This window comes from Dicentrarchus labrax, unplaced genomic scaffold, assembly GCF_905237075.1.
Source record: "Dicentrarchus labrax unplaced genomic scaffold, dlabrax2021, whole genome shotgun sequence".
Lineage (NCBI taxonomy): Eukaryota > Metazoa > Chordata > Actinopteri > Moronidae > Dicentrarchus > Dicentrarchus labrax.
Window position 1 is genome coordinate 18646401 of NW_026136718.1, and position 15075 is coordinate 18661475.

The 15075-nt window shown below is 37.7% G+C and overlaps 2 protein-coding genes across 2 annotated transcripts; both read left to right on the forward strand.

Annotated features, from left to right (window-relative positions):
* Positions 1-6: 6 nt before the first annotated feature.
* Positions 7-2752, forward strand: LOC127350361 (cytochrome b-c1 complex subunit 6, mitochondrial). Its single transcript, XM_051376883.1, has 4 exons — positions 7-156; positions 479-520; positions 1148-1309; positions 2507-2752. Exons 1-4 carry the CDS (start codon positions 112-114, stop codon positions 2537-2539), a joined length of 282 nt encoding a protein of 93 aa, XP_051232843.1. The 5' UTR covers positions 7-111; the 3' UTR covers positions 2540-2752.
* A 2849-nt stretch (positions 2753-5601) lies between these two features.
* On the forward strand, positions 5602-14012 carry LOC127350358 (vitamin D3 hydroxylase-associated protein). The gene is made up of 15 exons (XM_051376881.1): positions 5602-6062; positions 7766-7879; positions 8355-8495; positions 8670-8803; positions 8985-9191; positions 9310-9350; positions 9451-9575; positions 10489-10614; positions 10720-10817; positions 11446-11545; positions 11681-11724; positions 11840-11879; positions 11962-12070; positions 12267-12412; positions 13048-14012. The coding sequence occupies exons 1-15, from the start codon at positions 5847-5849 to the stop codon at positions 13168-13170; spliced, it is 1764 nt and encodes a 587-aa protein (XP_051232841.1). The 5' UTR covers positions 5602-5846; the 3' UTR covers positions 13171-14012.
* Positions 14013-15075: the final 1063 nt, after the last annotated feature.

Genomic DNA, 15075 nt, shown 5'->3' on the forward strand with positions numbered 1-15075 from the left:
ACGTTGTGGTCGGTTGTCGCTGACTTGTCCGCTGTGCTCGTGTGACCTGCTGTGTCCTCCAACAGTCGCGATTTGACAGCCGGTCGTTTGAGGACAAGAGCTCCAAAAATCATGGTTTTCGAGGAGAAGATGATCATGAACGGAGAGCCCGATGATGTTAGTAGCTTTTACAGATTTAACACAACGCTGCTACGACAGTGACGCTCGGTTACATTAGCCAGCAAGCTAACAAAACACGGCTAACTGAGCTACAATCCTCACCTAGCCTAACGTTAGCATTAGCAAACGTTATAAGGTGACGTCCAGAAACATGTTGGAGCTCATTCATGGTGTTGAATCAAAGTTACAGACTAGTTCGTCGGTGGTGAAGTTTGCATGCTGAATATTGAATGTGTTATTTATAGCAAAAGGCTCGCTAACAAGCTAACGACTGTCTGTGGATGATGTCATTGATTTGGTCGTGAATGTCTTGTTTCAGGAGGAGGAAGAAGAGGAGGAGGAGGAAGAGGAAGATATGGTGGTATGTGCATTGAAGACACACTTTAAAATTATAATAAATATGTTAACTGCGCCTCTTTATTACTGTGAGAATACACGTTTGTTCACGATATATATTTGATATATTTATGTATCAGATTTCGAAGAAGAAAAAAACCAACAACATTAAACTGTAAAACATGACAAACATACGAGTGTGTGAAGAAAAAGGTGTATAAGCTGTGGAACAATATTTAGACCTTCTATCTCACCCACTACATGACCGACAATAACCAGACGTGGGGTCATTTGAGGCCTTCTCCATTTACCCCCCCCAGGAACCTTATGTTTTAAATACATGAGAGATATTTTTTCCTGTTCAGTGTAAATGAATCAAACATGTCATTGTTCCCACATTTCCACTGATTCCAAACCTCTTAGACGGCTAAAGTATTAAACCTGGAAGAAAAGGTTAGAGTTTAGGGAGTTCTGAATCCTCTGAATCCCAGAACACACTCATACACTCTGGTACCAGTTTCCTCGTGGTCACTTTGGATGGCTGTAGTTTGTGGTGCTTGTGTTTAGATTTTTCCAATATTAGGTTTACTCTGGTTGGTACTAATAGGGCAACTGAGCGTAGTACTGATCATCTGTATATATTCTGTTTCAGGATCCAATCGACGCGATGCGACAGAAGTGTGAAGAGGCGGAGCATTGTGTTCACACTCGGAAGCTTCTGGAGCAGTGCGAGACCAGAGTTGGCTCTCGGTCTTCCACGGCTGAGGATTGTACTGAGGAGCTGTTTGACTTCTTGCATGCTCGGGACCACTGTGTAAGTGTGACAGCTGCCAATTGTACGGTTGATAATGATTTATAGTATCAGGACGGACCTTTCAGGACTGTGTTCTTGTATCAATTAAATGACAAAAAATTTCACAAAACATTTACAAGTAAGGTTTCACTCCTCACAGCTGACCTTTCATACAGGTACAGCAGCAAGCACATTTTTCTCTAGTTACCAAAAGGTTTTATTTGTTGGAAATACAAGCTACTTCATCCATTTCTACTGTCCCTTTTAATCATCAGTATATCCTTACAGTACGGATTGGTTCAATTGGTCAGTGTCTGCATTAATACACCACAATTGAATGTGTTTAGATGACAGAAAATACACTGTTAACACAAGCTTTACTTTAAAAAATGAAAAGATGTAGATCAAATGAAAGGATCTTAATCAGTTTACATTTAAATTAATGCCTTGCGGAACACCAGATTCTTTATTTTTCACTAAATCTACTCAAAATTCAACAGGTTGCCATTTGTGCTCTTATACTGCCATCTATTGGGCACTAAGGCGAACACACATTAAATGAATATGTCAAGTATGATATTGTATATTTATATTTATAAGTAACCAGTAACCTACATAAGTGCAGATGTTAATAATGTCACCGTAAGTCAATATTATTTTATAAGCCCAACTCAATCAATACTTTCTTAACCTCAATTAATACAAGGTAGGTTGAGTGGGTAACTTGTCTCTTACAAATGATTGCATGTAGGGTTTCTCCTCAGTTGGGCAGTACCCAGTTGTAAACGCCTCAAGACGTTCAAAATGGATTTGCTAAGATGTTTTTTCTGTCGTCTTAAAGCGTACAAAAACGTCAGAGTGAGGAAGGAAGTCAGTGAACGTGACTAAATGTAACATACAACATACAAACTTTAATATATTCCCTTGTCGGTGAACAAGTTCTGCCTGAGTTTCGTTTGGTCGATTTTTATCAGCAGTGGTGGTTGTTTAACAATGAAGACAACAAATCCCATGATCCCACACTACTTCATGATGTCATAAAACTACGTCTCTTGTTATTGTTTTGATGTGAGAGACCCCTTGCACAATTCCACACTGCATTTAAGTGATGTCAAAAGGTTTTTCATAGCAAAACGATTTGGGGCTCTTTAGTTTACCTTCCTATGCACTGTATGAAGGATGTGTGCATTAACAAACTTCCTCTCATATTCTCTCTAGGTGGCACACAAACTGTTCCATTCGGTCAAATGAAGTCCTCCCTGGTTGTTGCACTGCTGGCTGATGACATTCTTGAAATATTGTGTTATGAGGAGAAAATTGTTTTAAATACATCCATATGTGGATCTGCTGTCTGTTGTAACTTTAAATGTATACTATACTGTATCTGCTTATGTGAAGAAATAACAGTATTTAACAAGGTAGTCTGAGTCAACATTTCATTAAAGTGGATGGCTTGAAAACCTTCCCTTGTGTCACAAGTTCATTTATGATTATAAATCCAATAAAAGTTTGTAAATGATTCTTATGAAGTTAAACCTTTGATGCCTGTAGAGCAGTGGTTCCTACACAGTGACAACCAGCAATATACAACTATACAAAAGGTTATGAATGAGGGCTCGCAGTAGTTCATCTGGTAGAGCGTGTGCCCCATGTACTGTAATGGCAATTTTTAAGAACCTATACAACCCTTTGACCTGGTCATTGTAAACCATACACAACTATTAAAGAGGCTATTATAGCTACACTATGTCAAAGTAAACAGCGGGATCTGGAGACTTCACTAAAAAGTATTAGAAGTACTATGCTTTCTAATATATTCTCCACTTTCCATCTGAATATAAGAAGTCTTCCTTGCAACTATGACAAATTTATTCATTATTTATCTTCACTCAAACATAATTTCTCTGTTATTGCCTTATCTGAAACATGGCTTACAGAAGATTCTAGAGAAATAACACTAACCCTAACCCTGTCCAAGATTTTAATGAAAGTCTGTCCAATTCTCTTGATTTAATATAAACCTCTTTAAAAATAATTTAGATACATTAATTATGGATTTTCTTAATATTCTTTATTCTAGTTACTTTTTTCCCACTTGTTCATAAATCTACAAGAGTAAAGGAAAATTCAGCAACTTTGATAACATCTTAACAGACAAATTGAGTGAAGGCATGAAATCTGGGGTTTTGGATCTGGATTTGTCAGATCATTTTCCTATATTCCAGTACTCGTTAACAGAAAATATGTCTCAAATCCTACACCCCTTACCAATGGTGTTTATAAATCTTATAGAAATAAATATACTCATTCCATTAGATCTGCAAAAAAGAAATAGTTCTCTGAAAAATTTAAAGTGTTCAAATTATACTAAAACCACATGGAAAGTTATAAATCAGTTGCTGCATAGAGAAAAAAAGACTCACCCAGAGTTACCTTCAATCTGTTTAGATAGTGACAATTCTTTTTTTTGTTAACATTGGTTATGAATTAGCTAGTAAAGTTCCTCCTAGTTTTGGTAATCCACTGGATTTCATTTCAGGAAATTATCCTTCTATCTCTTCTTTTAAGCCTCCTGATGTCCAAGAAATAAGTGACATTATTGATGAACTAAAAACATCTTCAGCTGGCCATGATGACATTTCTGCAACCCTAGTTAAACAGGTCAAGCAGTCAATTTTGCAGCCACTAGGTTACATTATTTCTCTGTCTATGGCAACAGGCGTTGTACCAGAGGATTTAAAAGTTCCCAAAGTTATTCCTCTATTTAAAGCGGTTGATCCGTGTTGTTTTAATAAGTATAGACCCATATCTATTTTGCCATGTTTCTCAAAAATATTAGAAAAAATCATATACAAAAGGATCCTTTCTCATGTAGATTGTAATTCAATTCTTTACAAACATCCATATGGTTTTCGGAAAAATCACTCCACTTATATGCCTTTGCATCATTTGATTGACAAAGTTACCTCTGCATTAGAAAATAATGAATTTATTTGTAGTATATTCATAGATTTTTCAAAAGCTTTTGATACAGTTAACCATCATATTTTACTGAAAAAACTGCATAAATGTGGTTTTCATGATGTTACATTTGAATGGTTAAAAAACTATGTCTCAAATAGAAGACAGTTTTTTTGTATTAATGGATGCTATTCCAACAAAGCTAAACTACTTTGTGGGGTCCCCCAGGGATCCATTCTTGGACCATTATTATTTCTTATTTACTTAATGATTTATCAAATGTCTCAAATATTCTTTCTCCAATAATGTTTGCAGATGATACAACACTTGATACAAACTCAAGTTTATTCTCACTCAAATTTCAATTCTCTGATTAAAACTTTTAATGTTGGTTTAACTAGATATGCTACATGGTTCAGTTTAAATAAGTTATTTCTGAATATAAAAAAATCTAACTATATAATATTTTGTGGCAAAAAATCACACTAAGGATTTTTGTAAAGTTATAATTCAGTCTGCTGAGTTGCCTCAAGTCTCAACAACAAGAGTCCTGGGAATCTTTGTTGATGAGAGTTTGAATTGGAAAGCACAAATACACTGGTTTAGTAAAAAAAATTTAAAAAAATCTATCGGTATAATTAGGAGGATTAGTAATCTTGTTACCACAAACTGTCTTCTTACACTTTATTGCAGTTTAATTTATCCATGTCTTTCATATTGTAATATAGTTTGGGCGAGCACCTTTCCTACTTCACTCCAAAGAATTTTGGTTCTTTAGAAACGTTTTGTTAGGATGGCAACCCGATCTGAGTCACATGTCTCATCTGTACCTCTTTTTCAGAAACTCCAGATTCTTACTGTTCATGACATCAATATCTCTAAAATATGTGTTTTTATTTATAAGGTATGTTCAGATCATGAAAACTTTCCAGAGCACTTTAAGACTTATTTTAAAATTAATTCTCAGGTTCACTCTTATCCAACGCGACAATCTTTAGATCTTCATCCCCCAAGATTTTTTACGTGCAGAGGTCAATTTACTATTAAATTTAGGGGTACCAAATTATGAAATACCTTTTCCCATCTGGCAAAAAAACTCCATCTCTATAAAATGTTTCAAAAAATGTCTAAAAGCCCATTTAACTGCTGTCTTAAAATTCTAATTCACACACAAACACACTTTTATATCATGTTCATATTTTTGTTTTCATATTGTTATTTTGTTGTCATTAGAAATTGTTGTTGATGTTATATATTCTTTTTCTCTATTGTCAGTTTGTTATGACTTTATGTAGTTATTACTCATTTGGTAGCACTGGCGCCCTCTACCTTGCACACGTGTATTGCTTTTATTGCTCTGCTACAGTGAGCTATTCGGTAGTCAGGCGGTGTGAGCAAACAGGCTCCAAGTGTAGTTCGAGTTGAACCAGCTCCATCATGAATATGTAACCACACGTCCTAAAGGCGACTGGCTCTTTACTTAAAACGTCTGACAGACTCACGAACTAGTCCCACTCGTTTCCTGACAAACAGTCTGTTGTTAGCCTGAGCTAGCCGACGTTTATCCTTGTGCTAAAGAGGTTTGGGTGGGGGAACCATGGACAACGTGAAACACTTTCTTCAGGGAGTGGAGCTTGACAACCGGACCGCGGCGCTGGTGACGGGTGCAGCCTGCGGTGTGGGAGCTCTGGTGGTGCTGGTGCGGAAGGTCAGCAGCCACCAAGAGGCGAAGGACAAGATCCGGAGAGCCAGGACCCGGAGGACTGAGAGCCTGCAGCGGGCTGAGCAGGCTGTCCTCCAGTACAAGGAGTCGGTGAGAAGCTTGGAGGGAAAGTTAAAACACACTTCCTTGGTTTGGTTTTTAATTCAGGCTAATGTATGCTCGGTTTGTAGATGAATTAATTACTACCATTGTTTGTCGCAAACACGCTTCTGTCAGTCGTTTTCACACATTTTGACCTGTAATAGCAGAAAGGGCACCGATCAGTGCTGCTTTGAATACAATAGGGGGTGCAGCAAGATCAAGACTGTACAATATAGATTAGATTAGATTAGATTAGATTAGATTAGATTAGAGATTCCGCACTGGAAATTTGTCTTTGGCGTCTCCCAAACTACAGCAAAGGTACATACACACAATGCACACAACACAGCACACCATTAACAATACAAATATACACAATGCAAATGAGCAAAGCAGCAAAGAAGTTCTGTAAATAATACTAGAGACAGACTTGCATGTTTGACAAGTGATAATGTTAGAGGGAAACAGGTGCATTTAAACGTCATGTCAAATTACAGGTGGAGTTTGTGCTCTGTAGTATCACCAAAAACTTGTTAAAGTCTTATTCTACTGTCAGGAGTACATAGTATATAAAATAAAACATTTTAATGTTATCATGTATACTGAAGGCTTTGGTTATTATAGGGGTTTTGATGGAGTCAGAATGCATGAAACAGAAACCATTTTATTGTGCAATGTAGTAAAAGCAGAAACTTGAAAAAAAAAAATACATGTCAATAACTCTTCCCCTTTTCAAAATAAATTATGTTAAAGTAGTTGTATAAACAATATAAACTGACATGAAATGCTCAAAATATTTAAGTATGAAAAGAGATATTACTCAAATGTTCTATTGCACAATTCATTCATTCATTGATTCATTCATGGAAAATCATTCTCCATCTGTCTTTGGGTGCAAATTTGTGGTGATGTGTGTTCATTTTGTGACGCTCTGAACCATCCAGACATTTTCTGATGTTACACCCACTACTAGTCACTAGCATAAGGAATGACAAGCAAGGAGCTAAAGATTAAACAGATTTTATTGCAGCCATGATAGAATCTTGCAAATACCATTATGAGCACTAGGAAGAGTCAGAGAAAGTGTCTAATATACTACTGTCACGAGGAACAGTTTAAACAAATATGACAAAAAGTAATTTTTATAAACGTTATCTACTGCAGCATTAATGTCACACCTTAAGACTGCCCTGACTGCCTGACTGTGAATGACCTGAGTACAGTCAATCATTAAGTGGGGGAAGCAAATACACAAAACAAACAAAGAAAAAGAAAAATACAAGAAAAGAAAAGATAAGTAGTATGCCGCATATCTTTTTGCATACTTGCAGCTCACTGTTCATGGCAGACTAAAAAAAGAATAAACCAACCAGAATAGTCCCACAGCAGAGCAGCTAATGGACCATTGATGCTCTGCAGGGAAACAACAATCTTAAAACCACTTTCTTAAACAAATATTAAAATACATACTGATGATGTGTTGAAAAACAACTTCAATGTACCTTGTAGATTGATCAACTGACTACCAGCTGTCTTCAACACATATATATTTAGAAATATTGGACAAACTATTATACATCTGTTGCTACTTTGGCCCTTAGAAAATAGATGATTTTTGCATTTGTTGCTATGCCATACTATATGTGTGTGTGTGTGTGTGTGTGTGTGTGTGTGTGTGTGTGTGTGTGTGTGTGTGTGTGTGTGTCTTTTAGCATCCAATGACCGACTCTGCTCACATCGTGACACTGTCCCTGTCTGAGTTGACAAAGCAACTGAAGGAAGGCTTGCTGAGCCCGGAGGATGTGTTCTACTCTTACATGGAAAAGGTTCAATACCCAAGATAACACATATTCACATTCATATTCACATATTACACACACACACACACACACACACACACACACACACAAACACACACACACATACAGACACATACAGACACAAATAGATGATAAATTTGAGCAGTCACTGGCCTATCTCTCTGGCCGTTTTCAAAGATCTCAGTGTCCCAAAAAGTTATTATCATCTACTGATCTACTGAATTCTTGTTTGTATGCTGAAGCACATCCTTACTCTCCGGACTGGAGCATTTGCCGCTTTTTAAATCAAGTTAATGTACCAACACATTTCTTATGTCTCCTTGCAAGAATGTACCCTAGAATAGTACAAAAACAATCATTAGTTTGAGGCGTTTTGCCTAAAAGTAGCTTTCATGCACTGTCACTAAATCAATATTTAACATGTACTAGTTAGTAGTTTCCTTGTGCATTTCATACCAAATGGTTTTTACTTTTTCCACAGACTCTGGATGTAAACAAAAAGCTGAACTGCTGCACTGGGATCTTGTTGGAGAGTTTTGACCAGTTGAAAACTGCTTCCTCCATAAAGGAAGGTCTCTTGTACGGAGTTCCAGTCAGCATTAAAGAAAACATTGCGTACAAGGTATTTTGTATTAACTGCATCCTTACAGAATGGCAATTACATTGACAAAGTTTCCAGATATTTGTAAGCACTTATAATACTATTATAGCATTCTTAATATAGCTCAGACTTATGTCTTTCATGTGCTCTTGTCTAACACTGCTGTCTTTGCCTGTTTTCATTCTATAACTCAAGAATCACGACTCTTCTTGTGGTGTGATCATTAATTTGGACCAGCCTGTCGAGAAGGACAGCGTGCTTGTTGAAGTTCTGAAGAGACAAGGAGCTATTCCCTTTGTGAAAACCAACCTGCCACAGGGCCTTTTGAAGTAACTAATTTCTCAGTTAAATAATCAGGAAGTTAAGCTGTGACACTGTTGTTACACACTGTACAATAACAGTGCACTCATGCAATTCTATTTGTCCAGCGCAAAGGTAATATGTGATTTTTTATATGTGCAAAGACCGTTAGGCTCATTGCTTATCTGTGTTTTATTGTCTCATCTCCAGTTATGACTGTTCTAACCCCATCTATGGGCAGACCGTGAACCCTCACAACCTCCAGAAGACCTCCGGAGGTTCTTCCGGTGGCGAGGGGTCTCTCATTGGGGGAGGAGGCTCCGTGCTTGGTTTAGGCAGCGATATAGGGGGTAGTATCCGTATTCCTGCCTCATTTTGTGGCATCGCTGGCTTTAAGCCAACAGCAGGCCGGCTTAGGTGAGTGTCTCCGTGTCAGTCAGTTTTATGGATAGTCATTGTACACTCATGAAACTTTCCACCACACCACACTTCTTTGCTTCTTTGTTTTGTTTTGATTTCTTTGTGTTTTGGTCAGTTCACAGGGTATACGCCCCATTTATCGAGGGCAAAAATCTGGTAAGGTTTAGTTAAGCAGCGTCATCATTGCCAACGTACAGCTCTACATGTGTCGTCTGAAAAATCACATTGCTTTTTGTTATGTTTCTTTTGAAATTAGTGCTGTCATCATCCGGACCCATGGCGAGGGATGTGGACAGTCTGGCTCTGTGTATGCAGGCTCTGCTCTGCGACCACATGTTTTCCTTGGACCCCACTGTTCCACCCTTACCTTTTAACACGCAGGTGTGTCCAGAAACCAAAGTATAAAAATGATATTAGTGAATATAGTATGCTAGTCTGCTCCTTTTTGAGGATAGCAAACCAAAGAGTGGGTAGATCAATGTGACTCACAGCCAGACATTGCTTATCCAGAGATCTATATATTTTTGATAACATGATGCCAGTTTGCTGAATATATCCTTTCCTGTTTCAACATCACTGTGCACAAAGCCTGGTCAATAAAGAAATCAAGTTTGGTGTGAAGTAACTTTACAGGCCTCAGTAAACTTTTGAACTCAACCTCAGTATACAAACACTTAAAGATAAACTGTAACCTATCATGCAGCTTCAGTAAAGAACCTCATTAATACTTTTGTGGCTAAATGAGAACAAATTCCTGAAGACAAATTCCTGTGGAAAGCCTTCTCACAAGAGTGGAGATTGCCTCTCGTGCTAAGCTAAGCCTAACACAGATCTCAGCACATATGTCTTTATGGATGCACAGTGATGACACTGAAATCATAAATCTGGAACAACTCCTCGTACCAGTTTTCAGAGAACATGATGAAAACTCCTTTGAGGTGCCTGTTGTTTGCACCGTAAAGCTCTCTGGGGGAATGTGGTGGTAATGAGTTGAGTTCACCCATATACAGTATAATGCATAGGGGAAACATAAAGACACATTATTATGAATGTTTGTATTGATTTATCAGAATTAGCTTCATTGGCTAAGAATGTGTTCACACACTTTTTTTTGTCATCATGACTCTGAGGTCTGGCCCTCTGATTTCAAGTAAATTAGGTAAACAAAATGAAAGCCTTAATATATAAAAAGACTCAATCTTCTAGTTGTGTACTAAAAGTGAATCTGTTTATGTGCGTTTCCTCTCAGATGTCTCCCTACAAACCTGACAGAATTAAAATGTCTTGTCCTCAGATATACCAGAGCTCCAAACCTCTGAGGATCGGTTACTTAGAAAACGATGGCTACGTGCAGCCGTCTCCAAGCATGGCCCGAGGCATCAGAGAGGTCAAAGCCCTCTTAGAGCAAGCAGGGCACACTGTAAGACCACACCACTCACAGGCACAATCTACGGCCACATAAAATATGTCATATGAGCTAAATGTTATTAATGCAGTCCCTTTTTTATGTCTTTTGTGCCGGTAGTTGGTGCCCTACAGTCCTCTGAACATCAGTCACGCTGCCCATGAACTGATGATAAAGGGAGTGTTAGCAGACGGAGCTACCACCCTGCTTCAAAAACTGTGAGTTTCCTTTTAAGTTATTTCATCTGTGCAGTCATTGTTTTTAGCCTCATTAGTTAGATGATTGTGTGTAACTGTGTTTGAGAATTAGCATATTTACGACCTGTATCAGATTTTTAGAACTCAAATGCTTTTTTAAAACTTTTATTTAAACAACACATTCCAAATGTTATTAGTACAGCAGTTAGCTTTGTCTTACTTGTCATTACTCCCATAGTCCCAGAAAGAGAGAGAGGCGTGTAAAGAGAACACCAACACAGAATCAAGTCAGGATTGACAATATGTCAGTATGCTCTGAGGGAATTAAAACAACTGCTGTCTTATGACATCCATAGAACAAGTACAGATACAAACCCAGTATGAAACCACTGAACAAATAAATCACAATAACACGGTTATGAAGGAATTATACATATGGTAGTACTAGTAGACCACAACCAAGAGGAAGGAGACTGAAGAGGAGGGGGAAATAATTTAAACATTTCACATTTCCTTTTTTCTATAAAATATCTAATTTTGAAGTTGTTATCTGATATACGTCTTAGAGTTAGTTGTTGCAATAAACAAACATAAATATCCGTGTTATATGATTCATTTTCCTCACAGATCCCTTATTGTTCTGTTTTAGGGTGGGGGGCCCTGTGGACCCCTGTCTCAGATCACAGGTTCTCCCTTACTATTTTCCCAAGTGGTTGAAGAAAACCCTCTCCTTCCTCCTCAAGCCCCTGGTGAGGTGTCTCTTTCTGTGACAGACTAAATACAGACTAAAGACACATTTCTTCCTCAGCGATTTGCCTTGAAGAAACAGGCACTGTGTGATTTAATACTTAAAGTTTGTTTTATGTTGTGCTTGTGTTTTGCAGTCTCCTCGTGTTTCTGCCATCTTCAGTTCTATCTGTGGAGTTGGGTGAGAAAGTAATTTTAATGTTGACAGGTTGTTCTTGAAGTTTTGTGACTCTCACATTGTAATCGACAAAATGCCGAAACATACCGTACTGATTCGTTCTCTCCTTTGTTTTTAGATCTATTCCAGATCTGTGGAAACAGCATGCTGCTGTTGAGGTACTGTTAGCTGCCAGCTAATAATGCTTGTATATGTATGAATGCATACAAGTGAAACTAAATTCTCTTGTGTTTTCATTAGGACTACATTTCTGAAACGATAGCACACTGGAGAAGATGCGACATAGACGTGCTGCTGTGCCCTGTTATCGGACCCGCCTACAACTTCTTATACTGCGGCAAGAATACTCGTACGGTACCCTGAACAGTTACAGTGTTTGTGATATCTGAAAGGGCATTGTGAATGATAGAGATATAATAATGTCCATTTTTATCACAGCACTGTACGTTGTTGTGCTCATGACTGTACAGAACAGCACTAATATTACTACTATAAAACCCAGTGTACCACAGTGAACAACCTGTTTCTGTTTTCTGTACTTCCAGATGTTCTCACTTACATGATGCTCTACAATCTCCTCAACTTTCCTGCCGGGGTTGTTCCTGTTTCCACGGTGACGGCTGAGGATGAGGAGGAACTCAAGCACTATAAGGGTGTTTACCAGGACCTGATGGACAAGTCCTTCAAACAGGTAAGAACCATGTGCCAGTGAGAGGTGACAGATACCAAATGATATAATACAGTTACTTTGTAAAGATTAAAATTTTTTCAAAGAGACAATTTGTGATTTATATTGACTTTTGTATTATGCTTATTTGAAGCAGATCTGCAGCTAACAATTATTTCTATATTTCAATTAATCAGCTTTCAATCTACTAGTAATCTACTAACTACTAATCTACTTAGGCCAAATACCAGATGATAGTAAACAAAATGCCAATCACAATTTCTTCTTAGTCTAAGCTGGCATCTTTAGATTGCTGGTTTGGTCTTGCTCAACATGACCCCCCCAAAACCTTTTCTGTGTATTATTACAAGATATATCTATAAAAGCTGCAAACACAAACATACGAGAAGTTGGAACTAGTTTGTCTGACTAACAATTCATCAATTATACATTTTTTCAGTTTGACTTCGAGTAGACTTGCATGCAGGAGAGGGTTTAGAAAAAGGGGGAACTCTGCTCAGTAATCCATCCATGATACTACCTATCACTCTGTCCCTAAACCAAAAGTAGTTCCACAGTTGGTCAGTAGGTGGAGGCAGAAGACTATGGTGTTTCTGGTTGCTGACTGTTGACCGACTGGGTACTGTGTTCGTGTTCAGGCTGTGTCTGGTGGTGAGGGACTGCCCGTGGCGGTGCAGTGTGTCGCCCTGCCGTGGCAGGATGAGCTCTGCTTGCGCTTCATGAAGGAGGTGGAACAACTAATCAAACAGAGCAGAAAGTAAGGCCTGGAGACCACAGGTGGGGCTACCTGAAGGGACTTCCAATTAAATGTGACTTAAATACATCCTGTGAGAAAATGAGAAATACAAATAATAAGCTAGTCTCAGAAATTGTTCAAATCATTCAAACACAAAACTTGTTAAACACGTTAAAAAAATGAAATATGAGTAAAAGATAACACAATTAACATTCCTTTTGAAAAGGTACAGTAGTTGATTGTTTGAAAATGGAAATAATATAGTAATATCCTTTCAACAAATTCAGTTTTTAGTTTCACTCTTCTGCTCTGTACTCAGGTATCTTTTACTCTTTGGCTTTTTATGGCCATAATAAAGATTTAATGAATGTTGACTATAAAACTGTTAAAAGATATATTCATGTTTACTGGTCAAAAAGGTTCAGACCTTTTTTGTATGTCTGTCACCGACAAACCTCAAGATTTTAACATTTTATTTGTACTGTACTATTACATTTAAAATTTAAAATATTTAAAATGAATGCTGTAAAATCTTTTCTAATTGATATTGACATGTTTTTTGTTGGGTTTTTTTCCTTTTGCGAAATTCAGCATCCTGTCGTAGGTGTGAAATGAGCAAAGTCTTTGTTCGGTCTTGCCTGGTATTCTTTAATATTTCATGCAATATAGCATGAAGAGGGACACATGCTTTGGAAGAAACTGAATTCATGTCACCAAAGCAAAGAGGTACTGCGAGTTACATTGTGAAAACGTTGAAAACTAATATTTAAAATGAATATGGAAAATAATGTTGTTTCTCTCTTTACAAGCACTGACATCTTTCTGTGATATGGGAACTAAGAATGAAATAAAGTAACTGATTTCTAATAGAGGTTCTACTGCTGTTTTGTGTTTCTACGATAGAGATGTTGAAATTAGTTTCCAGATGTTGGAAATGGTACAAGTCATCAAAAACATGATCCTCTGATACATTTTGTGATGTGCCATTTTTGATTTGATATCTACAGCTTTTAAAACCTGTACAGTAAACCAGTTTTGTTGGTGAATATTTAATGAACTGAGTTTATAAAGTATGGTGCACCTTCAGGGCATCCAGCAGAGGTGAGGGCACAAAAACCCCTCTTTTTACCTTCTTCTTCATCCTCCACCTCTCCCTCTCCATCACTGTGCCACAGATGAGCGCAGATCATTTTCATTATTATTGTGAGTGATTGTTGCACTGATGCCATAACAGGAAACAGAAAAGAGATAAAGGAGACTAATGACACATGGCGCCTCCATCTACAAGGCCAGCGCACCATGTCGTCATATTGTGATTACCCTGTGCTATTGTAAATATGTGTTTCTGTTGGGTTTACATAAATTTACATATGTTTTAAAACTCTCCTGGGATGGGAAACCATTAGGGACAATGTCAGTGTTTTCCATTACAATCACCCATGTTTGCACTGTTGTATCATTGAATGGAAATGGCCGTGTACGTTCGGAAGAGGAAGGAGGGCACATTAGGCGAGGAGGAGAGCTGGAATTGAGAGGTTGTTCTTAGCATTATCTGTGGCACATAGAGAGAGAGTGTGTGGCTCTCGCTGTGCCACTCAGTCAGGGAGCATTAAGCTTTAAGAGGCAGTGAAGAGACTCAGGTCTTCAGAGGGAACTTGACATTGTTCATAAATCCCTCAGGATCTGAGACAGAAGCAATGACAAATAGACACACACACATGCACAAAGTCAGCCTTCAAATTGGCCCATTAAATACATTTACCAGTTATAATTTGGCAGTCGTGTGTATTATATTATACATATTAAAATCAATTTAAATGTTATTTATATACTGTAGTACTTAAATACATCACAGATGATAAAAGCACAAGTGATATAGTTCAGAAGAATATTTCATATCTGCTGCCAATTGTAGCAGAATACATTTAAA

Bases quoted from the DNA above. Each gene is read 5' to 3' on its own strand.
- LOC127350361 (XM_051376883.1), top strand. From the start codon at position 112: ATGGTTTTCGAGGAGAAGATGATCATGAACGGAGAGCCCGATGAT. The intron at 521-1,147 runs GTATGTGCATTG...ATTCTGTTTCAG, and splicing joins AGGAAGAGGAAGATATGGTG to GATCCAATCGACGCGATGCG. The intron at 1,310-2,506 runs GTAAGTGTGACA...TATTCTCTCTAG, and splicing joins TGCATGCTCGGGACCACTGT to GTGGCACACAAACTGTTCCA.
- LOC127350358 (XM_051376881.1), top strand. From the start codon at position 5,847: ATGGACAACGTGAAACACTTTCTTCAGGGAGTGGAGCTTGACAACCGG. The intron at 8,804-8,984 runs GTAACTAATTTC...TCTCATCTCCAG, and splicing joins CTGCCACAGGGCCTTTTGAA to TTATGACTGTTCTAACCCCA. The intron at 9,192-9,309 runs GTGAGTGTCTCC...TGTTTTGGTCAG, and splicing joins CCAACAGCAGGCCGGCTTAG to TTCACAGGGTATACGCCCCA.